The sequence below is a fragment of the Macaca fascicularis genome, chromosome 8, assembly GCF_037993035.2.
Source record: "Macaca fascicularis isolate 582-1 chromosome 8, T2T-MFA8v1.1".
NCBI classification, from domain to species: domain Eukaryota; kingdom Metazoa; phylum Chordata; class Mammalia; order Primates; family Cercopithecidae; genus Macaca; species Macaca fascicularis.
In genome coordinates, this window is record NC_088382.1 from 132672308 (window position 1) to 132699280 (window position 26973).

General features: G+C 41.3%; 1 protein-coding gene across 1 annotated transcript in view; it reads right to left on the bottom strand.

The window, feature by feature from the left end:
- The window catches only part of DERL1 (derlin 1), a 29781-nt gene extending 6359 nt beyond the window's left edge, over positions 1 to 23422 (bottom strand). Inside the window, exons 1-6 of the mRNA XM_045398639.2 lie at positions 23071 to 23422; positions 10883 to 10994; positions 6048 to 6112; positions 4775 to 4801; positions 3002 to 3097; positions 1769 to 1821 (exon numbers count right to left, since the gene is read on the bottom strand). Of these exons, the coding sequence (XP_045254574.1) occupies positions 1769 to 1821; positions 3002 to 3097; positions 4775 to 4801; positions 6048 to 6112; positions 10883 to 10994; positions 23071 to 23223 (506 nt within the window). The 5' untranslated portion in view covers positions 23224 to 23422. The remainder of the gene's footprint in view (positions 1 to 1768; positions 1822 to 3001; positions 3098 to 4774; positions 4802 to 6047; positions 6113 to 10882; positions 10995 to 23070) is intronic.
- Between the last annotated feature and the right edge of the window lie 3551 nt (positions 23423 to 26973).

The window sequence follows — 26973 nt, forward strand, 5'->3', positions numbered from 1 at the left end:
AAGGCTACCAAGAGAGAAGCGTGGGAGTAAGGAAAAGAGGAACAATAAATGCCTGTTCCCCATTTCCTGGAACTATTAAGCACTTCTCTCTTGCCTCTTGTACCCTTGAGTGTAAGACACCACAGAGATCACTTAGGAAAGCTGACTTGCACCCTGAAATCAACGCTGACCTTCTTCAGTTTTCCCATGGCTTACACACAGGTCACCTCAAGAGTGTATAGATCTACTGTTACTATTACATATCCTGTTTGTCTTCACCTGCAACATGATTCCTGTCAGGGACAAATCAACACCTGCAACTACTTTAGACTTCGCCTTCCTGGCTGGAAGAGCAGCTTTACCAAGTTCAGAACATGCTTTGCTCTGAACAGTCCGCTCCATTCATTCTCTTCTCCCCAACAATATGCAGAAGAAGTCAGGATCACACAGAGCAAGTATGTCAGATACATGAAGAACCAGCACTATAAAAATCGATTGAAATATTAAAAAGTAGTTTGTAGTATAAGAAATGGGAGTTCTGGTGGGGTGCAGTGGCTCAAGCCTGCAATCCCAGCACTTTGGGAGGCCAAGGCGGGAGGGTCATTTGAGGTCAGGAATTTGAGACCAGCCTGGGCAATATGGTGAAACCTCATCTCTACAAAAAATACAAAAATTAGCTGGGTGTGGTGGTGCACGCCTGTAATCCCAGCTACTCGGGAGGCTGAGGCATGAGAATTGCTTGAACCTGGGAAGCAGAGGTTGCAGTGAGCCAAGATCGTGCCACTGAACTTCAACCTCGGTGACAGAGCGAGACCCCATCTCAAAAAAAAAAAAATAATAAGTAAATAAATAAACAGAAAATATGAAGAAATGGGAGTTCTTAGAGAAGCTCCATCTTAGTACCCTCCCTTTAAAATTCTGACTGGATGAATTAAAGGTATTCCTATGTCTAGTTCTAATTCCTGACCAATAGACTAGATATTTGACCCTGGTTGGCCAAAAGCTCTGTATTATCAGCTAGGCACGGTGGCTCACGCCTGTAATTCCAGCACTTTGGGAGGCCAAGGCAGGCAGATCATTTGAGGTTAGGAGTTTGAGAACAGCCTGGCAAACACAGTGAAAGCCCGTCTCTACTAAAAATAAAAAAAATAAAAATAATAAAAAAAATAGCCGGGCGTGGAGGCGGGTGCCTGTAATCCCAACCACTCAGGAGGCTGAGGCAGGAGAATCGCTTGAACCATGAGGCAAAGGTTACAATGAGCCAAGATCGCACCATTGCACTCCAGCCTGGGCGACAAAAGTGAAACTGCATCTCAAAAAAAAAAAAAAAAAAAAGTTCTATACTATGAAACCACTTGCAAAATTATATCCTATCTAAGAATCTGGATTTCTATGACTGATCGGCAGTCTCCAAGGCATTCTGGAAATGCCTTAAGAATATAAGACATAGTAATTTTATACATAGCTCTTAGAGGAGTCAACTCAGACAAAAATTAGGTCTCTGTCAATCTGAATAGTGAATCCAGAAATACATATTTATTCCTATACACACATAGGAACACACTATGTGTAACAATAAGTTAACAAAATCGCAACCATTCAATGTTAAATGTGCTTAAAGCCCCGCAATCTAATCAATTCCATCGAAGTAAAATTATCCCATAAGTACAAGGTTCTAATGCATCAATGTTGGGATTCTTTAAAGTTGTATAAAGGTTAGAGAAAGATAAAAACTAATGGAAATTTCCCAAGGATTAGTTTCCAATTAAATAAATCTAATATCACTTACGAGCCTCCGATGATATAGTTGAATCCAAGGATAACCCAGGGTAAATAGCAGGCCTAGGATGGAATAAATATATGCAAATGTGAGTAGCCACACCTGACGAGGACACAGCTACTACTGGGACTAAAATGGGTAAGGATACACTGACAAGGGCTTTATATAAATCCTCTGGAAGGTCACTGCAAAATTTCTCAAATCAATCTAGCATTATTCCCACTATACTTAAACCTTCCTATCTAAAACTAGACTTACTTGTGTATTTGTAACTGGAAGGACACAGTACTTTGCCCACAGGTCTGCTGCAATACAGGCCCTGCTGAATTGCTATTAACAAACAGCTTCAAAAAGCAGATGAGTGTCCCACAGATGCTACTAAAAGCAAGGCCCATGACAGAATCACACTAAGATTCCAGCCAACAAATTGTTACAAATAAAATAAACATACCTCATCTTTTCAAGTTCTTCTTTTATATATCTTGCAAAATTACTCTGAATTTTTATCTCATCACATATTGATATCTTAAACTAATACTGTCCCAAATAAGAAAGCTCTCCAGATGAACATTTGAGCCCCTTACCAAATCCAAGCCATCATATCAAGAGCTAAAGGAGTTGCAAGAAACTTCACAAACTAGGAAAGAGAGGGTTATACTTAAATAACTTTACAGCTACATGTGGTAAGTACTAAAGAGAAACACAAAGTATTGAAAAAGCCCAAAGGTAAGATGAAGTATAGGCAGGAGACTCAGGAAATATGTTCAGTTCCAATTCAAATTAAGAATGGGCAGGATTTACACGAAAAAGAGAATCAAGATGTTACAGGTGGAAAACTGTGAAAGAATGTACAAAGAGAAGTGTTTGGGGGCAAAAACAGTCTGTTTCAGCTACAGTATAAAGCAAATAACAGGGAATGAGGGAGTGATAAGAACTGATTTGTAAAGGCAGGGTTTCACATGAGTTCTCTCTCCTTCTCTCTAACACAGACACATAAGATCACTCAGGGACATATCCCTGAGGGGCCTGAGGTAGAGAGGGAGTGAAAAAACAAAAGCCAGCAACAGACTCCAGGTTGGCTAATTAAATAGAGCTGGGATTGAGGAGGGCAGAAAGGGGCTTGCCTATGGTACACTGCTCTGCAGTGACCTCTTCTGGGTGAGTCAGAAAGTACATCTCTGGACTGAAGAGGGATTTCTGCAAAGACAAATGAAAAGGACACTTCCAATCAAGGTAAAGTACCTTAAATCGTGTTCCAAACCAAAATGATACAATCATGTCTCTGTTCAGCTGGGCCCAGACATAAAGTACTGACATGATCAGAGGAATCATCAGCAACTGCAAAAGAAGTCGACATGTAAAAACCAAGCTCCAGAGGCACGTAAAACCGTGTACATCTACTATGCTTTTTACCCCTCCTCTTCACAACAATCCTCACCTGGGTAAAGGGAAACTCAACCGATCAGAACTATAAATTGATCCTATTATTTATCATACAACGAATACTACAAAAGCCTATAATAAAATACAACAAAACTACATCATTTTAGATGGATTCAGAAATGTAAGAGTCAAGCTCTGTTATTTACAAAAAGCAACAAAGCATTACCATATAATCTCAATTTTTAAAAAACATCCATATACATGCCTAGAAATACTAGACAACCATTACCGTCACATGCCTAGAAAATACCAGACAACCATTATTGTCAATGTTCAAACACCAAAAAGAGGCCAGAAATGAGCAAGGAAAGCAATGATTTAGATAATTCATGTAAGAGCTTCAAAGATTTAGCTGACTTAAGATCTTCAAAATAAAACAGCTGTAGGCCAGGCACAGTGGCTCACGCCTGTAATCCTAGCACTTTGGGAGGCCAAGGCAGGCAGATCATGAGGTCAGGAGTTCAAGACCAGCCTGACCAACATGGTGAAATCCCATCTCTACTAAAAATACAAAAATTAGCCGGGCGTGGTGTCACGCATCTGTAATCCCAGCTACTTGGGAAGCTGAGGCAGGAGAATCGCTTGAATCCGGGAGGCGGAGGCTGCAGTGAGCCGAGATCGAGCCACTGCACTCCAGCCTGGGCAACAGAGCAAGACTCTGTCTCAAAAATAAACAAATAAATAAAACAGTTGTAATTCTATAATTTCAAAATACCACGTAATTAACCCCATAGTTAATGCAATTTCAACTTCTGACAAAGGCCACTAACAGTATATATATATTTTATTATACTTGAAGTTCTAGGGTACATGTGCACAACGTGCAGGTTTGTTACATATGTATACATGTGCCATGTTGGTGTGCTGTACCCATTAACTCGTCATTTACATTAGGTATATCTCCTAATGTTCTCCCTCCCCGGTCCCTCCCCACAATAGGACCTGGTATGTGATGATCCCCTTCCTGTGTCCAAGTGATCTCATTGTTCAATTCCCACCTATGAGTGAGAACATGCGGAATTTGGTTTTCTGTTCTTGCGATAGTTTGCTGAGAATGGTTTCCAGCTGCATCCATGTCCCTACAAAGGACACGAACTCATCCATTTTTATGGCTGCATAGTATTCCATGGTGTATATGTGCCACATTTTCTTAATCCAGTCTGTCACTGATGGACAACTGGGTTGATTCCAAGTCTTTGCTATTGTGAATAGTGCTGCAATAAACATACGTGTGCATGTGTCTTTATAGCAGCATGACTTATAATCCTTTGGGTATATCCCCAGTAGTGGGGTGGCTGGGTCATATGGTATTTCTAGTTCTAGATCCTTAAGCAATCGCCACACTGTTTTCCACAATGGTTGAACTAGTTTACAGTCCCACCAACAGTGTAAAAGTGTTCCTATTTCTCCACATCCTCTCCAGCACCTGTTGTTTCCTGATTTTTTTAATGATTGCCATTCTAACTGGTGTGAGATGGTATCTCATTGTGGTTTTGATTTGCATTTCTCTGATGGCGACTGATGATTTGAAACATATAAAAGGGCAAATAGATAGTTTACAGGGACACTTACCTGCATATCCATTGTCAAGCCAGTAATCTTGGTTTGTAAAGTTAAAGATCAGACATAAAAGAAGCATTCTGTACCTAGTCAAGACTGATGTGTTTATTTTCCCCCCACTTAAAAGTTCACTTGGCCAGGTGTAATTTGGCTTATGCCTGTAATCTCTGTACTTTGGAAGGCCAAGATGGGAGGATTGCTTGAGGCCAGGAGTTCCAAACCAGCCTGGGCAACACAGCAAGACCCCATCTCTAATTTATATACATATTTTTTTAATTAAAAAAATTTTTAAGTTAATTCCAGTGTTCTGAAGGAAAATACTTTTCTATAGTTCAGACTGCTTAAAACGGTCCACAACACAAAGGTATCTAATCTTCATTATGCATATTTCATTCGACGATACCATGACAAGAACACAGTAGAAATCAACAGTTTCAGCCTATGACTTAGTCTGGTCACCCGGCATTCTTTTCCTCTGCTATTACATTTTAACGTCTCTCCTTCAAATAAAGGATAAAGATGTCTGTAGCCTTTGAAGGAAATAATCATTCTACTTACATTCTCAGGGCTCTATAGCATGGTTAAAGTCCAAAACATTTTTTCCTTCCCTTAAAGGAGGGCAAAGGGCATCCACAGTACCACATTTTCTGGCCCTTGGCCAAGTTTAAATGGAAGCTGAGCCCAAAGGCAATTTTGAGCTCACCAATTTTGCACAGGACCTGAGACATCAAGAGCTGCTGTGCTCTCACCATCTGTAAGAGGCCTGCAGTTGGAGGGCGGCTGACAACTGCTATTGATACAAAGCAGAGAAACGTACTGTGTCCCTTCCCAGAGCTGGGTACTTTATAGAGGGACTGAATTACTATGTAGGACCCCAGAGAAGGACAAAAATGAAGTCAGAAAAGGATGCTGGTTGTAAATTAATTATCTGATAAGGACCACAGATTTCAAAAGCTGTTTCATGGCACGGACTCTCTTTGTGCCTCAGTCAACAAGCTGTCACACATGAGAACACAAAGAACTGGGAACAAGAAGAGGGAACAGTCATAAAACTACTCAACCAAAGGTGGGAAAAAAATCCCACAAATGGTAAGACAATGCATAACTCAAGGGCTATATGATTTAGTACAGCTTTTTTTCAAAAAAACTTTAATTATTCCTATTAACTGCAGTCAACCAAGATGCAAATATTGTAATTTGAAATGTTTACATAATATGGTCTATTTCCCCAAACCTGGAAAAAACTGGTTTTATTTCTGGCCCAAAATCACAGACTGAAGGATACCACGATGCAAATCCAGTTAAAGAGGAGCATGAATAAATAGTCTGCTGGCCTCCCATCAAAAGCTCCTGGAAACAAAAACAAGCCAAATGTCATGGTTCAGAATTTCAGAACAAAGTAACATCTACATAGAGAAACACTTCAAAAAGTTATAGAAAAAGCCAAAATGAGAACATTTTAAAAACCACTCGTCTCTAGAAAAGTGAATTTTTTAAAATATCTAAACAATGTCCCCAATAAAGCCCTGAATCAAAGTTACCTGAATAAGGTTAATCTATGCTCTCCTAACTGAATTCCAATAAGTGACATGCTCTGACTACCACAGGCTAAAATAGACGCAGAGAAAGTACAGTCCATTCCACAGCTACTGAGCCCTGCATCCCAAAGACCAGTGAGGCCCCCCAAGCTCCTTCCCAGCCTGTCAGCCTTTCCTTCTTGGCTCTCACCGTGACCTGAAGGCCGCATTCAGGATGACATGCTTGCTCCCTGTCCTCCTCCACTAGACTGTAAGCTCTGGCAGAGGAGGAACCATGGCTGTTTGGTCTCCTGTTGTGTCTCCTCCAGCACGGCTATGCTGGGAGGTACTTACCATTATTATTAGAAACACAAACACACACACATAACCCCCTGTACCACACTGGCCTTAGATGCTGAAAAAGAAAGTCTCTGTCTTCCAGAGACTTACATTCTACCACGGGAAAACAATGTGGGGGAAGGAGGGAATAAAGCGTCCCAAAACCTTTCCATAGCCTCTGACTCAGTCCTCACACTGCATCTGGAAGGGAGAACGGAAAGACCTGTGACCTGCTGCTTACAGATGCGGAGTTAAAGTCACATGACCAAAGTCACAGAGCTTGTTAGAAGCAGAGTGACATCAAATTACTAGCACAGTGCTGCTGTCACTGCGCCATATGCCTTACTGGGCAGAATAATCAACAACGAGCTCTCTTATAAGCATGATTCCTAATGCCTTCGGTTAGAAGACTTTAAGAGAAGCAAAAAAAAAAAAAAAAACAGAAATGACTGTAAGATCACTCTAGCTTGAAAGTTACTTTCCCTCCCCACTCCACACCCCCTCACAGTTACATGATATAGCTAGTCAATTTAAAAAAAGAAACCCAACAAGTGTCAGCAAGGCAGAAAGATATATCTAAAACAAAATAGGTTTCCAGCAAAAGTGTCTTCTACTCTCCTTTATTTCTCCCTTGATACCTCAAAGCACACTTCAGCCACAGTGTTAAGCAGGCCTAATGCTAGAGGATCACAATGATGAATCAGAGCTGAAATTCTAACACAATTTCTGAATTTTAATAATAGCTGTGCTTCTTTTGATGTGGCTTTGGCTGTCTGATTCCTAAGGAGTCTTTAGACTGAGTACTTAAAATATTGTAATCATATAAATTACAGTACTATATTATCTGACATGCTTGCAACTCAGAATTTACAAATTAACTGGTTTCAAATTACAGTCTTCCAGTTCAAATCAGAAACCTCATAAATAAGTCAACTCTGCTATATACCTAACAATTTAGCCAGGAGGGAAAATATGCAGGTGGCAAACATTTTGTCAAGATGTTAACTTAAAGCTATGTGGCTGAGAGAAAACTGGGGATCAGTGAACCTGGGTTCCAGTCCTAACTGCATTAACTCAAAGAGCTTTGCGACTTTTGGGACATGTCACCACCACTCCAGATCACTGTTTTCTTATCTATGAAATAAGAGCATTAAGTAGAATGATCTCAAAAGCTCCCCTCTATAAGTTCATAGCAGCTATTATTCATAATGGCCAAAAAATGAAACCAAGTCAAATGTCTATCAACTGACGCCTGAATAAACAAAATGAGGTATGTCCATACGATGGAATCTTAATTGGCGATATAATGGAATGAAGTACTGACACATGCTATATGGAAGAATCTTGAAAACATTATGCTATGCAAAAGACATAAGTCACAAAAGGCAACAAAAAGATTTTAAGAAATGCCCAGAACAGGCAAATCTAAAGAGTCAATAAGATCAGTGGTTTTGGTCGGGTACAGTGGCTCACACCTATAATCCCAGCACTTTGGGAGGCTGAGGTGGGCGAATCACTTGAGGTCAGGAGTTTGAGACCAGCCTGGCCAACATGGTGAAACCCTGTCTACTAAAAATACAAAAATTAGCTGGGCGTGGTGGCACGTACCTGGAGTCCCAGCTACTCAGGAGCCTGAGGCACGAGAATCGCTTGAACCCAGGAGGCAGAGGTTGCAGTCAGCTGAGATCATGCCACTGCACTCCAACCTGGGTGACAGAGTAAAACTGTATCTCAAAAAAAAACCAAACAAACAAACAAAAAAAAGAGTGGCCATGGAATTATTGCAATTTAGGTTTAAAAATAGCATTAGAATTATTTTTCAAGTCCTTATAGTTCAGAGTTAAATTCTGAAATATTTACCAATGAAATGTCTGGCATTTTGCTTCAAAAAATCAGGGGTGGAGGACAGTCATAGATATAAATAAAACAAGATTGGCTATGAGGTAACTATTAGAGGTGATAACCATTAGATGGTTAAGCAGGGTTCGTACTGACATACACTACAACAGGGATGAACCTTAAAAACATTGTGATAAGTGAAAGAAGTCAGTCACCAGAGGACATATGAAATGTCCTGAATAGGTGAATCCATAGACACAGAAAGTAGTTTAGTGGTTGCCAGAGGCTGGGAGGAGGGGAAGAGGAGGGTAAACTGTGACTGCTTTGGCTTTTTTAGGAAGTAATGAAAATGTTCTAGAATTAGATTATGGTGACAGCTGCATAACATTGTGAATATACTAAAGATCACTGAATTGTACACCTTAAAATGGTTAAAATGATGAATTTTATGTTATGCGAATTTGGTCTCAACAAAAAGAAAAAAGGTTCATTGACTTTTCCCTCCACTTTTTCATATGTTTGAAAATTTTCCAGAATAAAATTTTAAATAACTGATCATAGATCATCCACACTTAATCTATTTTACTACTGAGATAACATTTACTATCAATATAAAAAAATTACTCCAGCTGGACACAGTAGCTCACACCTGTAATCCCAGCACTTTGGGAGGCCAAGGTGGGCAGATCTCTCAAGCCCAGGAGTTCAAGACCAGGCTGGGCAACATAGTGAAACCCCATCTCTACAAAAATACAAAAGTCAGCCAGGTGTGGCAGTTTAACACCCATACTTGTAGCTACTAGGGAGGCTAAGGTGGGTGGATCACTTGAACCCAGGCAGTCAAGGCTGCAGGGAGCCACGACCGTGCCACTATACTCCAGCCCGGGTGACAGAATAAGACCCTGTCTCAAAACAAACAAAAAAAATTACTCTAACAAATTAATCCTCAATTAAGTTATACCAGAAAGGTAGACTGCTAAGCACTCAGTATCACAATGGGTCCAACTGGAACAAAGGAGAATAAAAATCACATATTCTGGTAGATTTAAAGATCAAACCCCTGATATGGTGGTGAGAGGACTGGTCGTCAGTTTCACTTCTGCCAAGTTACTTCACTTCCTTGAATCTCCTATTCATCTTTTGGTAAAACTCAGGAAATAAACTAGGTTTCTCCCAATAGTGATAAAATAGTCTATGACCTTATACTTTGTATTAATACAATTTCTTTATTTTGAAAAAGAACCTAGTAGCAAATGCCAATTTAAGGAAAAATGTTACTTGACATCAAATACCCATCCTACTATTTCCCTGCAGTGATGAGGCTGATTCACAATTCTCAACCACATGAACACTGACTTACATTTAAGGGTGGTTCAGAGTTCTCTACCCTGAGGTAACAGCCAGCAAGTTTATAAAGTCTCTGAAGTCAGTCAGCCTTTTCAAAATCATTTAAATTTAACAAAATTATATCCATACTGTAACACAGCGTACTGATGCATTGTTTCTTTAGTGTAAGCGACTCAGAAAAGCATATAAGGTATCGTAGGAAATAAATGACAATTCAGTAAGATTTTTCGAATTTATCCATAATATTACGTAGGTTGGCTGGGCGCGTTGGCTCACACCTGTAATCCCAGCACTTTGGGAGGCCGAGGCAGGCAGATCACTTGAGGTCAGGAGTTTGAGATCAGCCTGGCCAACAGGGTGAAACCCCGTCTCTACTAAAAATACAAAAATTAGCCAGGTATGGTGGCAGGTGCCTATAATCTCAGCTACTCAGGAGGCTGAGGCACGAGAATTGCGTGATCCCGAGAGGCAGAGGCTGCAGTGAACTGAGATGGCACCACTGCCCTCCAGCCTAGGCAACAGAGCAAGACTGCCTCAAAAAATAAATAAATAAATAAAATATTACATTGGTATTCATACCTGATAAACTATTATATATCATTAAATCTTGGTTATATACTGTACTTTAGAGTTGAGTTTTTCAATTGGAGAACAAATCTAGGCTTTTAATTACATAAATTAGTGTTTTTCAACCCCAATCTAGGAGACATATATACTCCAGCCCAATTCTGCACTGAAGGACAAGGACTGCTGCAAAAGAAATGAGTGAGACTGTCAAAATAAATGAGAGGTATACAGCTTAGCCACTAAGGAGATGGACAAGACATGTCAACCTCTGATCTGCTACTTTTTGCATCTATAAAATGGTAACACTGCTACTTATACCTCAGGATGTTGTGAGGATTAAAAATTGAATAAGCTAAGTGCCTGGTGCAGTCCCAGCACAGTCACTGAGCATTTACTATCCATACCCAGTTTCTTTTTGTAATGCTAACTGCCCTCCAAATTCCTCCAAAGAAAACACATAGATTAGTAAATGAGAAAGAAACAATACTTAAAACAACTATGGGTAACATACCTGTTTCAAGTCGTGTAGAATACTGATATAAGAAATACAAATTGACCAAATAAAGAAATCCAGTTCCTGGACCCACAGGGAAATAAAAGGTGGCAGTGATTGGCCTCCAAATCTGTCCAGATCAAAATAAACACAGCTGTTAGTTTCTGTAAGCCTGCTTATTTTTTTCCCTTTTAACTAAACAAAATAAACCCTGCAAAGCATCCTCCTCAATGAGAGGTATGAAAGTGATACTACCAACACAATTCAAGAAAACAGCTGAAGAAAAGTGTTCACACCAGTTACGATCACATCAATTTGCAAATCAATGGAATAAAACGACATCATAAAATAAGCAACAAATATTTCTAAACAAGTTGAAACAAAATCAATACTATATGAGTACATGATCAGTCTTTACTAAGATCAGGCATACAAGTAAGCCTACATCAAAAAATGAATTACAAAGGCTTAATTTCCAACAGTACAGTAATGCCTCTATTTAGGGAAAGAATATTCTAGAATGACAAACCTTGTCCAAAAATGCCACAAAGGCAGAAGTAAAACAACAATTTTTTATTCAAACCAATGCACTAAATAGGCAACAGGGGCACTTTTTCTTTAAAAACATTTCCCTGAAAAAACAAAACATAAGAAGGGTCTAAAGTAATAAGTAGGCCAGGTTCAGTGGCTCATGCCCTGTAATCCCAGCACTTTAGAAAGACGAGGCAGGCAGATCACCTGAGATCAAAAGTTCAAGACCAGCCTGGCCAACATGGTGAAACTACGTCTCTACTAAAAATATAAAAATTAGCCAGGTGTGGTGGCAGGCGCCTGAAATCTCAGTTACTTGGGAGGCTGAGGCAGGAGAATCGCTCCATCTCAAAAAAATTAAATTAAATTAAATTAAATAATAAAGTAACAAGTAAGCCTCATTCCCAACTTCCAGTCTCCCAGTTCCAACAACAGCTGATCAGTGTCCTGTATTTCCTCTAAGAAACACATGTTACTATTACTCATTCTTCTTTATTCTACTCTATATGGCACTGTTTTATACCTTGGTTCATTCCCGACAAAATATTTTAATTGGTTTCACAGTATTCCTTGTATGTGAATGTCTAAACTTTTGTTTAAACTGTTACAATGCCACAATGAATATTCCTGTAAATCCTCTTTATATGTGCATATACAGAATAAGTTCCTGTCAATAAATCTGCTAGAGCAACAGACATAAGCATTTATTTTGGTAGATACTGCCAAATGCCTACAAAAATGTCTGCTCGATTTATACTTCCTCCTAAAAAGTAGATGACTGCCTGTCTTCTCTCCATACTCTCACCATTTCATGTATTATATATTCACCAATCTGAAAACTAATTTTTATTTGCATTATGAGAAGTCAAGCACCTTCTCATGTTTTAAAAACCTGAGCATTTCCTTTATTCATCTGTTCTTCTGGATTTACATTTCTTTTTTTTTTTTTTTTTCCCTGAGATAGGATCTTGCTCTGATGCCCAGGCTGGCGTGCAATGGCATGATCTTAGCTCACCACAACCTCCACCTCCCAGACTCAGGTGATTCTCCCACCTCAGCCTCCCGAGTAGCTGGGACTACTAGCATGCACCACCACACCTGGCTAATTTTTGTATTTTTTGTAGATACAGGGTCTCATGATGTCGCCCAGGCTCGTCTCAAACTCCTGAGCTCAAGCGATCCACCTGCCCTGGCCTCCCAAAGTGCTGGGATTACAGGCATGAGCCATCGCACCTGGCTGTATTTCTTCAGACATTATGAAATTTCTCTTTCTCATCATTGCAAGCATTTTCTGATCAGTCATTTGACTTTCATGGTATTTTTGCCATATTTTGGCATACAAAGGTTTAATTAAATGTAAGCAAATGTGTCCATGATGTGTCATGTTTAGAAAGTCTTTTTGCTCCAAGAATGTAAGTGTTTACGGTTTTATTTTAGCACTTTCAAGGTGCATCCAAGGAATGAGGAAGAGATCCAACTGTTTTTCTAAATGGTTGCCCTGTTTTCCCAATGCCATTTACAGAGTAACCCTCATTTTTTCCAATTATTTGTAAAACTACTTTCATTGAACATTTACACTCTAGCCTCTTTTATATTAAGGTCTATTTTAACACCATTATGTTTGGAATTGATTCCTATGCCAATATCAAGTTATTTTACTTTTTTTTTTTTTTTTTTTTTTGAGACAAGGTCTCAGTCTGTTGCTCAGGTTGGAGTGCAGTGTCATGACCACAGCTCACTGTAACCTCAAATTTCTGGGTTCAAGCAATTCTCCACTCAGCCTCCCAAGTGGCTAGGACTACAGGCATGTACCATCGTACCTGTTTAATTTTTTTTTTTTTTTTTTTTTTTTTTTGGAGACGGCCTCTCCCTACGTTGTCCAGGCTGGTCTCAAACTGCCAGCCTCAAATGATCCTCCCACCTCAGCCTCCCAAAGTGCCGGGATTATAGGCATGAGCCACTGTGCCTAGCCTAATTTCTATTACTTTTATAATATATTTTAATACCTGGTAAAGTTAAATAGCTAAATGATATCCCCCCGCCTGTTTTTTCTTCGACAATTGTCACAATTTTCTTGGTTAGTCTCAATATTTTATTTTTCTAAATGAATTAGAACCATTATTTCATTATATCCATGTGATATTGATATAATTCTCAGCCAAAAAGTTTTTCATAGCTTTTAGAGTTGTCTATAGAGCTCTCTTTCTATCTTTTTATATCTAACCACAAAAGTTGAGTATCTTACTGCCTACAATATTGAAAATTGAGCTTCGGCCGGGTGCAGTGGCTCATGCCTGTAATCCCAGCACTTTGGGAGGCCAAGGCGGGCAGATCACCTGAGGTTGGGAGTTCAAGACCAGCCTGACCAACATGGAGAAACCTCGTCTCTCCTAAAAATACAAAATTAGCCGGGCGTGGTGGCGCATGCCTGTAATCCCAGCTACTCCGGAGGCTGGGGCAGAAGAATCGCTTGAACCCAGGAGGCAGAGGTTGCAGTGAGCCAAGATCACGCCATTGCACTCCAGCCTGGGCAACAAGAGTGAAACTCTGTCTCAACAAAAAAGAAAATTGAGCTTCTTGGGCTTTCTAAGCATACAACCCTAGCTGTAAATCAACTTTTGTATCTTATTTCATTCTTGTTTAATTCACTGGCTGGCACCCCCACCAGAACAATGTTAAATAGTGATTGAAGTAGACGGCCTTCCTAAACTTTTGAAAACGGCAGCGAAATGCTGGCTTTTGGTATGAGAGCTATATGTCTATCTCATTGCACACTAGCATATACCAAGCACAAAAGACATGCCCCCTGAATTCCTCAGAGTAGTGGAGAAGGCTGTCAAAAGAAGAAAGAGTTGGCAGAAGGGAGGGGACATGTGGACTTGTTACAAAGGCCCCAAGAATTGCAAGAGCACAATAACTGAATGGGTACTGCTAACAATTCGAGTGTGGCTGGAATGGAGGACATCAGTCACGGGGACTGGCCACATACAGACTGGCCAGTTCCACTCTCCAAGTATGGGAATGTAACCCTCAGAGCTTAATACCTTGCAGAGGGAAGCACGATGTGCATACCGAAAAAGTGACTTTCCAAGAAACTTGTATTAAACCAGAAAAATAAAATAGGTTAACATTTGTTTTGATTTATTCACAACTTTATCACAGAAACAGGATAGTTTGTTGGAAAGAAACTGGAGATGATTTGAGAAGGCCTGGGTTTCAGTTTTTGCTTATAAGTCACCACTTCTGAGCCTCAATTTCCATAGTTAATGGGTTTTTTTAAATAAATCATTAAATTAGTGTGCTACTCTGCTTATTTACATGCACTGATTCAGGAGATGGATTTCATAGATGAGGAAACAGGGTAAGAAAAGGTTAAGCATCAGCCAGTAAGTGGTGAAGCTAGAATTTTATCCCAGACAGTCTGACTCCAGAGTTTGTGATATTAAGCCCCTATTTTTACAATCCCTCTCACAAATGGCATCAGTATTATGAGGTACAATTATAATTAGTGTAAGTGTTCACTACTAAGACACTTGTATAATCCTGAAATGGACTCAGAATAAACCTACTAATTCATTCTCTGTGCTTAAGAAAAGCACTGGGAGTAAAGACCAGAAGCAAAACCTCCTAAGTAGCCCTGGAACCTTAGAAACGTATGGACGTCAAATTGGCTTCATCATCTACCCAATGACATTATCCTATGACTTCTGCCTTCCTTATCTTACAGGGTTTGTAAAAGGTTGGAATTAAGACAGTGAATTAAAAAGATGCCTTGTAAAAAGAATTAATATGTGTGGGTGTATTAATTGTATTATCACAATCTTTTCGGAAACACCTGCTAACCAGTTTTTATAAATTCATATTTCAACTACCCCCATATTCCTATAAGTTACTCAAGGCCTGGTGTGGAAAAGAAACCTCGTTTTTGTCTGACTACATTTTCTCTAATGCTGATGACACAAGACTATTTTTAGTCACTGTGCGCACCTGTTCTTTGGAAATCAGTGTCTGTCAAAATATCTCACTTCTTTTCCCTGTTCATTAAGCCTACCCTTGAGTTATACTTGCTTTCATTGATCTAAAAGACTTAATATTATTTTTGTTTTACTTTAAAATTATAATCTAAAAACACCAGAAGACAGCTTATCTCTTTAGAAGGATACAGTGTAACATATTTCGGAAATCCCCGTTGTAAGTATCCAACTAAATCCCATTTTTTCCTCTACCAGATATGTAAACAGTAAGGAGAAGGAATTGTCTTTATGTTCAGCGCCAGGAGTAAAGAGGCCCATTTTCAACCCTGGAGAGCCTAAGAGGCAGCCAGCTGCAGCACAAAGAGCCAAAACTTGCAGACAGAGGACTGCCTGCCTCACACTTACTGAGAGCACTCACTGGGGAGTATCTCATTTTAAGTCCACAGCAACCCCAAGGCTAGGCCCATAATGATCCCAGTTTTTTTCAGGAGGAAAGCTGGGCCCTAATTAGAGTTCCGGTAATCCACCCAGACTTCCTCACTTAACAAGGACATGTAGCCCATGTGCTCACTGCTATATACACTCTTCAAGAAGATGTAAGACATTGTTCCTCAGTTATTAGTCCAACAACTTGAGAGTGTAGGTTGCAGCCATCCTTTAACTAAAATCTTCTAAACAATCTGCTACTGAAATAATTTGCCATCCAGAGTCTAGAGTGTTTCGTTGTTTTTTTTTTTTTTTTAAGTATGAAAAGTGAAGATTTGTCTGAAATAAGAAGGATCACTTGATTTGAACTTAAGTATGTATCAGCCACCAAGCAAGAAAGATGATGAGCACCTGTGTGACAAAATGCTGGTTTAGCAAACTGTAGCCTTTTTTGCTGGGTGGGGGGACACGACGAGTAGGCAAGAAAAGGCCCCTTCCAATCATTTAAACAAATGAAACGCACTTAATCTTTAAAAAGAGCAATTAGAAGCCATCAAATCTACTCCTAGATATATAAGCAACAGAAATGACTGTTCATGCTCACCCAGAAATACATATGTTCACCAAGACATGTACTAGAATGTTCATAGCAGCACCATTCATAACAGCCAAACTGGAAACTGCCCTAAAGGTCCATTAATAGCTGAATGAGTAAATAGATTGTGGTATGGTCCCACAATGAGCAATCTATAACCACAGGCAACAACATGGGTGACTCTCAAACATAATGTTGATAAAAGCAGCTACACACAAAAGAGAACATACTTCATAATGCCATCTATAGAAAGCATAAAGACTGGCAAAAACAATACATGGTATTAAAAATCCAGAGCACAGTCACCCTTAGAGAGGACAGTGACCAGAAGGAAGCAGGAGGAAGGTTTTAGGGATTCTGTTTCTTGATCTGAATGCTGGCTATGCACATGTTTTGAATTTTTAAAAACTCAAGCTATAAACTTACTATACATACACTCTCCTGCTTATATATTATAACTCAATAAAAAGTTTTTTAAAAAGCCACAATCCAATGGGCAACGTTATTACAGACCACAGCTGAACTGTTCAATGTGGACAGGACTACTAAGGAAAGATTTTCAACTTAGATTTTCAACATACCAAAACACTTGCCACTAGAGCTCTATAGCCAAACCTTGATGGATATAGAACTTCTATGCTCAGCCTATAGCCCAAGTTCATTCTCCTCCCTGCTAAGTTGAAATGTCTCTCTTCCCCAATCCACTCTTAAATCAGTCTCATAAGGTTGCTGTCATCAGGTTAAATGTGATATGTAAGCAAAAGCTTGGCAAATATAAGCACTAGGCTGAGTCACAGAACTGGTTGGTACCATTTCTTATCCCTGGAAACAAATTAGAGAAATCAAGAGTTCACATCTTCCCATTTCAAGTCAGGATGCTTTTAAGGAGACAAAGCAGAATAATCATCCAGCAGTTACATTTCAATTACTAATTAAAATTAGAATCTTACTGTCCAGGAGAGAAGGAAATAAGGCACAAAGTACTGGCTGATAAATAAAAATTGGCAACTTTTTTTTTCCCATATTAACTACAAAGGAGGCAACTATTTTTGAATAGCCTATTTATCAGGCTATTTACTGGGTATTACAAACACTTTTCGATGTGTTCTACATACTATAGGCAAGAAGCAGATAACATACTTCCTCAGTTTGAAGGTACTCGTTCTTGTGTTTCTGAAATTAGAGTGTCTTACAATCAAAACACTGGTTTAATGTAATTTCTACTCCCCTGTCCCCCAAAAAAGTTGCATTAAATTGATGGTGCATTGTATAATCAATGGAGTCTTAGAACAAAGTTAATATGCTATTATATTATCCTCAGATCCTAAAGAAATTGAGGCTCAGACAGGATAAATAACTTGCCTAAGGATACACAACTAGCAGGGGGCTGAGCCAGGCCTTGAGACCATGATTCAACTACTTAAAATCTAACAGTCTTTCTACTCTAATAGAAAAGGAAAAATAGGCCGGGCGCGGTGGCTCAAGCCTGTAATCCCAGCACTTTGGGAGGCCGAGACGGGCGGATCACGAGGTCAGGAGATCGAGACCATCCTGGCTAACATGGTGAAACCCCGTCTCTACTAAAAAATACAAAAAAAAAAAACTAGCCGGGCGAGGTGGCGGGCGCCTGTAGTCCCAGCTACTCGGGAGGCTGAGGCAGGAGAATGGCGAGAACCCGGGAGGCGGAGCTTGCAGTGAGCTGAGATCCGGCCACTGCCCTCCAGCCTGGGCGACAGAGCGAGACTCTGTTTCAAAAAAAAAAAAAAAAAAAGAAGGCCGGGCGCGGCGGCTCAAGCCTGTAATCCCAGCACTTTGGGAGGCCGAGGCGGGCGGATCACAAGGTCAGGAGATCGAGACCACAGTGAAACCCCGTCTCTACTAAAAATACAAAAAATTAGCCGGGCGCGGTGGCGGGCGCCTGTAGTCCCAGCTACTCAGGAGGCTGAGGCAGGAGAATGGCGGGAACCCGGGAGGCGGAGCTTGCAGTGAGCCGAGATCGCACCACTGCACTCCAGCCTGGGCAACAGCGTGAGACTCCGTCTCAAAAAAAAAAAAAAAAAAAAGAAAAGGAAAAATAATTTGCTATGATTGATTTGGAAGAAATCACCTTCAAAAATGTTTTGCTACATACTTATTTTTTTCATAGATATTATGCAAAGGAGTTAAACAAGACAGCTTAGAACTATCTCTGACTCAACGAAACAGAAACTGAAACTGAAGCTGTCTACAAAATGGGGGTAACACTTATCTCAGGATGATTGTCGGAGTTCAATGACATAACCTCAGGGAAGTTGTAACAGGGTGATGTTATTTTGGCCAAAGAAATGAAGAAATATCGCCATTCAGGCAGCCCTGGGAGACATAACCTTAGAAAACACAAAGGCAGCAGGAATTGCCACCTCTTGTGTAGTTAATCAAGGATTAATATGAAGATATTTCATTATTGTGAACTATTTGACTGATGAACGTAAATCTGAGGGACTCAGAAGAGGGAGAAATTGTAGACAACAGTATAATGAGTCTTGACACACACCTGTTTCAACCTATCCAACCTGAAGAAATAATGTTATAAACCTCAGAGTTTCAAACCAACAAGCTACACACCGGAATCGATAGCTTAGGAGGAAAAATAACTTGTCACTTCCAACATGAGCACACAATTCTAAATCAATCACTCCCCTATTTTTGCAAGCTGTGAAAGATTCAGCTTCTAAGGAAAAGAGGAGCTTTCGAGCAGAATTCTGCTAAAACACACCTCACACTGTCCGTGCACAGCAGCCTCTCAAATGCAGTTTTTCCTTGACTGCTTCATTTGCAAATGAGTTCCTCCAGGTGGGTCTGAAAGTTACATGTGTCCAAAACAGGCAAGAATCAGAGTAACAGGAAGAAAAGACAAGGTACAGCTGTTGGTCTTTCCACACCTGGGCAGCCCACTGTCCTGCCTCCTGCTGGTAGCTTCTCCCAGCCTGGGGATAACAAGCTGAGAAGAAATAATACAGGGAAGATGATAAAATCGTGGAAGATGTGACAAGAACAATGACTTTTTCTAATCAGTTCACCACTTTTAACATTATACACTCGCAGCCTGTTAGAGAGGCTTATTTACATTACTTCTTTACAACGTGCTTATTTACGTCATGTAGTCACTAGTATCACCACACAAGTGAGGATTTTGCAAACAGGGACGAGCCGGTTTTGACCAGGTCCTTCTCACACATTAATATGCCACCACTGCTCCCCATGACCACATATTACCCAACAAGCCACAAGGAACAAAGTGCACAACATTAACTCAGCCAACAAATATTTACTAAAGTAATAAACCCAGAACAGTATGCAATTCCGGCTGCACTCCAGAATCATATTTTTATTTCCAACTGCTCCCTGGGACTCTCCACATGGATGCCTAAAAAGCATCTCAAGACTTAGCATGGCCAAAACCCAACTCTTCATCCATACCAGCCCCCACTCCCAACCTAGGCATCCCTGACCATTCCCCATTTCAGTCAAGGGCTCCGCCATCCACTCAGCTGCTCCTGTGAAAACAGTAGTATCTTTCAGTCCTGCTTGCTTCAGCCATTCACTCTTCATATCCGTTCAGCTGTAATCTTGTTCCCTCTGCCAAGTCTATGCCCTTTTCTCTATCTTCACAGCCACAGTTTCAAACCACCATCTCTCTGGCCTCCTAACTGGATTCACCTCTCTGATCTCATCACCTAGCCCTTCCTCCTTCAACCCCCTCCATACACACACAAAGTCCACTCCACAGAGTAGTCGGGGCAATCTGTCAGTCCTTTGTTCACAAGGCTCCAAAGACTTCGTAGTGCCCTCAAAATAAAGTTCAAACCTCTTAACATGACATACAAGGCTCAACTACGATCTAGCTTTCACCCACCTTTCCATCTTAGCTTTACTGCACCCAGCTCTGGCTATCTCCCTGCCTTCATCTACCAATCCTCATCCTACAGCTGACCCTGTGCCAGCTGGCAACCCAGTCTTCTTCCTGTTCCCAGCTCCTACCTCTGAGTCTTTCACTTACTAGTGAAAGGATCTAGAATTACTAGTGATGGATATAGAACTTCTACGCTCAGCCTATAGTCCAAGTTCATTCTCCTCCCTGCTATGTTGAAATGTCTCTCTTCCCCAATACACTCTTAAGTCAGTCTCCTAAGGTTGCTGTCATCAGGTTAAATGTGTTATGTAAGCAAAAGCTTGGCAAATATAAGCACCAGGCTGAGTCACAGAATTGGTTGGTTGTCTCCAGAGCCAGATCCACTCAAAGCTGGCTGGTTCCTCAGTATTCCAATTTCTTCAAATGTCTTCTCTGAGGCCTTTCGGGGTGGAACACCCTATCAAATATTACACCCCTTAAATCACGTGCCTCTATGTCTTCACAGGATCTGAAACCTTTTCAGTCCTATTTACTATTGCACCCCAGTGCCCACACACAGCAAGTGAACAATTACTTCCAACAACTCAGTTAATATACAAGCACCTACTATGTGCCAGGCACTATTCTAGGTAACAAGGACAGTGGTGAACAAGGCAAAGATCCGGCTCTCTTGGAGCCTTATTCTCTGAGGGGAAGCAGACAAATACCAAAGGGTAATATGCAGCAAGAAAAATGAAGGATAAGGCCAGGCACGGTGGCTCGCACCTCTAATCCCAGCACTTTGGGAGGCTGAGGCGGGTGCATCACCTGAGGTCAGGAGTTCAAGACCAGCCTGGCCAACATGGCGAAACCCTGTCTCTACTAAAATACAAAAATACGCTGGGCATGGTGGTGTGCGCCTGTAATTCCAGCTACTTGGGAGGCTGAGACAGGAGAACCGCTTGAACCCAGGAGGCAGAGGTTGCAGTGAACCAAGATTGCACCATATACACTCCAGCCTGGGCAACAGAGCGAGACTCCGTCTCCAAAAAAAAAAAAAAAAAAAAAAAAAAAAAAAGAAAGAAAAGAAAAATGAAGGATAAGGGAGTGAAGTGAAGGAGGGGCTATTTTATATAGGGCCACCAGAGAAGGCCTTGTCAATAAGAGGGCATTTGGGCAGAGACCTGAAGAATGATAGAAGGTAAACAAGTGAGCCACGGTTATCTTCCTCAGGCAGAGAAACAACACGTGCAAAGGCCCTAAGGAGAGATCCAGATAAGCACTGAAGTAACAGCAAGGATCTCATTGTGGAGCCTAAGGTAGACTTTGGAGAGCAGTAGGAGATGAGGTCAGAGAGGCAGCAGGGGCCTTGCAGGCCGCTGAAAGAACTTGGATTTTACTCAATAAGAAGACATGGTAGGATTCTGGACAGAGGAATGACAGCACTTGATTTAGGTTTTAAAAGGATCACTCTAGCTGTCTAGAGAAAAGACGGAAAGGAACCAGATTGCAGTGATAATGGTTTGCAATGGAGAATGACAAGGGATTGTATTCTGGGTATATGTCTCAAATAGAGTCAACAGGATTTACTGACAGATTGCGGGGTGTGAGAAAAACAAGAAAAATAAAAGATGACTCTGACAATTAACTTCAGCTCCTCTAATAATGGAGTTGCTATTCACTTCTAAGGCAAAGGGGGAAAGGGGATTCAGTTTTGGACACGTTAAGATGAAGATGACTCTTAGTCATCCAAGTCGTGATTTCAAGTAACTGTTGGATGTACAAATCTGGAAATCGGGAGACAGATCTGGACTGAAGATATTTATATTGACATTTCAGAATCTCCAGTTTACAGAAAGAACATAAAGCCCTGAGGCTGAATGCATGAGACCATCTAAAGCTAGGGAGAGTCTATAGAGAAAGTCCTATAACTGTTTCCTAAGGAACATCCTAACATTTAAAAGTAAGGAGGATAAGGAACCAGCAAAGGAAACCAAGAAATAATACCCAGTGAAGAGAGAGAAAGACAAGAAAACGTCATCCACAGGCCAAGCAAAGGGCTGAAATTAATGCCAGATCTTGCTATCTGACCTGCCGCTGATTAAAGTTTTAAATCAGAAATTGGTGAATACAAATAACCTTCTGAAAACTAGCACTCTCTTGACACAAATGTTACTCTGGACCGTTTCCTTCATGCTTAAGAAAATAACAAGGCCTTCTATTTCTGGACAAATTTACTCTTTGCCCATTCCTTCGTACATTCTATTACTACGTGGGGGATACTAAATTAGGGCTAGAGGGAAATGCAGAAAAATACACTCGTTCTTTGTATCTCTGACTTTAAATCATTCCTATAGGAAAAACAAAACAAAACAAAAAAACTCCATTAACGTGAAAGGAACTCAGCTAGAAGGTGAAGTTAACACCTACAGGCCACCCACGTGGGTGACCAGAGGGAGGTCAGAGGGCAATGCTCCAGGCGGACCTAATTGCCAGCGTCCAACAGATTGACAACTACCGCCGACTAATCTCACTGCTTCCTTCATGAGTGCGAAGAGCGGGAAGCACAATCTCACTAAACTAGTTAAGTCAACCCCTCCCCACCAGGCCAAGCCCACAACTCCAGCTATCCAGGACCCGGCTCCCACAGCCTCCCCCGGCCCAAAGGACCCCGCCCTAAACCGCCGGCTCCGGACGCACTACAAATCCCAGCTGGCACCGCGCGTCCGCAACATGCCGGCCTACGCTCCGCCGCCGCGGATCCTCCTGGGGCCTGTAGTCTCCACGCCCCCCCGTCTCTGGTAAGTACCTGAAACCGATAAAGGAAAGCTTCCGGCCAGAGGAAGAGGTATGCCGGGCTGATGAGGCCGAGTTTGCCGACCAAGGGCACCGCGACGGTGGCGGCGAACCAATAGCGCGTGATCGCCGGGATGCTCCTGAACCAGTCTCCGATGTCCGACATCTTCGACCCACAGGTAGCCAAGATGCACACGACCGCCCGACTCCCCGTGCCGACCCCCTCACGACGCGGCCGGCTCCGCGACTGTTAGGTATCGAGGTGGAAGCCGCCGAAGCCGCGATGCAGAAGGCGGAGACGGGAGGACGTGGCGCCACCGAATTCGGACCAGCGAGACAGCCTTCTTAGGCGAAACTTCCCCTTCCGGCGGCCGCGGACGACGTGACCAGAAGTCCCGCCGCTTAAAGGGCAAGGGCCGATTTTTACCGCCCGGTCGAGGCTCGGCGCCCTGAGGGGCGGAGCCAAGTAGGGCGACGACACGACTGGTGGGAAAACAGTGGTTGCCAGGAGCAACGGCAAAAGTTCCAGCCAATGGCGAGGCCAAATGCCATTCACCTATTTCTCAGAGTTTTAATACGGCTGGATCCACTTGGAGGGTATTTAAAGGGGACGAAGGCAAACGAAGTGTCTAGTTCCTCGTCTACTCACCCATTCCACAAGTGTTCGTCGGGCACAGTTCTAGACACCGGGCAGCTGCGGCTGTCCGCGCTGTCGTGGTATCCTCTCTCCTGATCCTGCATCTTCATTGGGATAATTTATAAACAAATAGATAATGAAGTAAGATAATCTCAGAGAGTGATTGGAAAAATAGGAAAATGAAATGAGATGAGGTAGAGTGACGGGGTCGGGTTGCGGCAGTGTGAGGACAGATGGCTACTTTAGGTGTGAACTGGGCCAGGGCCAGGCAAAGATCTGGGGAAAGAATTTTCCATGCACAGAAAACAGCCGCTCTAACTAGGTTGGAACGTTGGAAAAACTAAAAGCCAAAATGATCCATCTTGTCTAATTCATCTTGTGTAAAAAGGAATCTTTAAGAAAAGATACTGGCCGGGCGCAGTGGCTCAGGCTTGTAATCCCAGCACTAAGGGAGGCCGAGGCTGGCGGATCACGAGGTCAGGAGGTTGAGACCAGCCTGGCCAACATGATGAAACCCCGTCTCTACTAAAAATACAAAAATGAGCCGGGCGTGGTGGCGGGCGCCTGTAGTCCCAGCTACTTAGGCGGCTGAGGCAGGAGAATCGCTTGAACCCGGGAGGTGGAGGTTGCAGTGAGCCGAGATCGCGCCACTGCACTCCAACCTGGGGGACAAGGGCCAGATTCCGTCTCAAAAAAAGAAAAAAGGAAGAAGAAGAAAAGAAAAGATACTGAGTAGAGTTTCCTGTTGTTTTGGGATTTGGGGCCTACAGTTTAAGATTGCTAAAGTCTTCCCATAAAGACCACCAGGAACAAACCTGTAGTCAACAAAGTTAGATTTATTAACTTGCTGCAGCAAGGGAGACTGCACTCCAGAGGAACCTCAATGCCTCTCATCAAACAGAAGTGTCATTATTGGGTTATGGGAATGAGGGGAATTTTTGGTAAAAATTAAATGGAGCAGTGTTTGATAGACACAAAGCAAAGCAGAGCTGTGTGTAGCATCAGGTTAACATTAGACTGAGTAAGAAGCAGGCTTTTTCCTTGGAAATCTCAAAGTTAAGACAAATGTGAAACGTTGGGTCTGAAAACTCTATGTAAAACTTTGTACCTGTATTGAAAATCCTGTGTCAAAGTCACCTGCCTGGCTCAGATGCTCTGGACAAGAATGGGATGTTCCATTCACACGGAAAGAATGTCAGACAGCAGAGTTTCCAACATTCTGTAATTGTAGAGAATATTTGTCAGCACCGTATCCTTGATGTTAATTAATAAAAACGGTTTTTGCAGAACAAAAAGGCATTAAATATTCCACAGTGTAATGAGAGTAAACAACATTTGGGGACCAATGGATAGCAAATATATAAAGAACACAGCCGGTGGGAATATAAATTGATACAGCCTTACAAAAAGATAATTTTGATATAAAATAAAAGCTAGCTATTTATATAAATAACAGATAATATTTGACGATATTGCCTGAGATTTATTCTGTTTATTTCCCTTTACCACCACCACTATTGTTTTGTACCCACTACTCATACCCAAGGTACAATGAAAGAAAACAGGGGCCATCTGGCTTAGGTGGAGGGCTAAGGAAAGTTTCTCTGATAAACTCATAAGTACACGTGCTTGAGAAAAAGACAAGAACAAGAAAAATACACACCCAATATCTGGCAGTGTTTATTTCTAAGTTGTGCTCTAGAATTCACAGAGAGTGAATGCTCTGGAATTCAACTTCAGCCTTTAGAAACACTGAAGTTTAAATCACAGCCAATGGTAGGCCAGGCGTGGGGGCTAATGCCTGTAATCCCAGCACTTTTTGGGAGGTTGAGACAGGAGGATCACTTGGGCCCAGGAGGTGGAGACCATCCTAAGCAACATAGCAAGGCCCTGTCTCTAATAAATAAATAAAATTATGGCAACACAACTTTTTAGCAATATCATGTTGTAAAAATCAGTTAACCTCTCTGTCCTTCCGTTTCTTTATCTGTAAAATGCAGAAGAGAAAAGTAATGATAGTACTGAACTCTTAGGATTGTTGTGAGGATTTAAATGAGATAAATTTATGTACAGTACTTGAAGCAATGTTACTGCTATTCTCTTTTGTGCTTAGCTGTCTTTTCTTTGAAATGTTTACTATAAAAGTGTATCACTTTGTAATTTTTAAAGAGTTAATTAGTAAGGGCACTTGCCTGCCTGCAAATTGTCCTACCCTAAGGATGGAGCAGCTGTTTCCAAATGACAGTGGGTATAAGGATTGCCAATGAGAACTTGGCCCCTCCCTTGGAGATTTCAAGTTTCATAAGTCTGGGACGAGCCTTAAAAAAATCTCCATTTTTCAAAAGCCCTCCCTCCCTGCAACTTCCGCGTGATTCTGATAGCAGCTGATCTGCACATTATTCTTTGAGAACCATCACATTAAACATTTATTTTTCTGTTCTCTCTATATATTGGAATAAACTATTTTAGGCATAAAATACAAAGATAGTTTAATATTGGATATCTTAAATAAAGGACTTCCTCAATCTTCCCAGATAGTTTGCTTTAGAATTTATCACTTAACTTGTAAGGAAGTTCTTGGGTTGCTGCCATCAATACAAGCCATGTTTTAAAAACTTACAGGTAAATGATATTGGGCTAAATGCTACGAAAGAATATGGAGAGGTAAGGTGGAAAAAAAATGTGGAGATGTAGGCATTCCATGAATTATTGATGACAATGTACATTGATTGGTACAGCCTCTACAGCAAGCAATTTGGCAATATTTAAATGCACTTCTAGGAATTTAAGCTTTAGATAGACTCCCACATATTTTTTAATGTAAAAGGATAGTCATTGCTGCATTTTTAAATATTTTTAACTCTGCGTTGCCTGAGGAGGTGCTGCATTTTTTGAAATAGCAAAGATTGGAAACACCTGAATATCTGCCAATGAGAAATTGATTAAATAAACTTGTTTATCCATATAATCCAATGCTAGATAATCTTTATTAAAATAAAACAACTTTGTATACCCCAAAGTGGAATAATCTGTAACATATAGTATTAAGAACAAAGGGCTGGGCACAGTGGCTCATGCCTGTAATCCCAACACTTTGGGAGGCCGAGGCGGGCAGATCACGAAGTCAGGAGTTCAAGACCAGTCTGGCCAACATAGTGAAACCATTCTCTACTAAAAATACAAAAAATTAGGTGGGTGTGGTGGTGTGCGCCTGTAATCCCAGCTACTCAGGAGGCTGAGGCAGGAGAATCCTGTGAACCCAGGAGGCAGAGGTTGCAG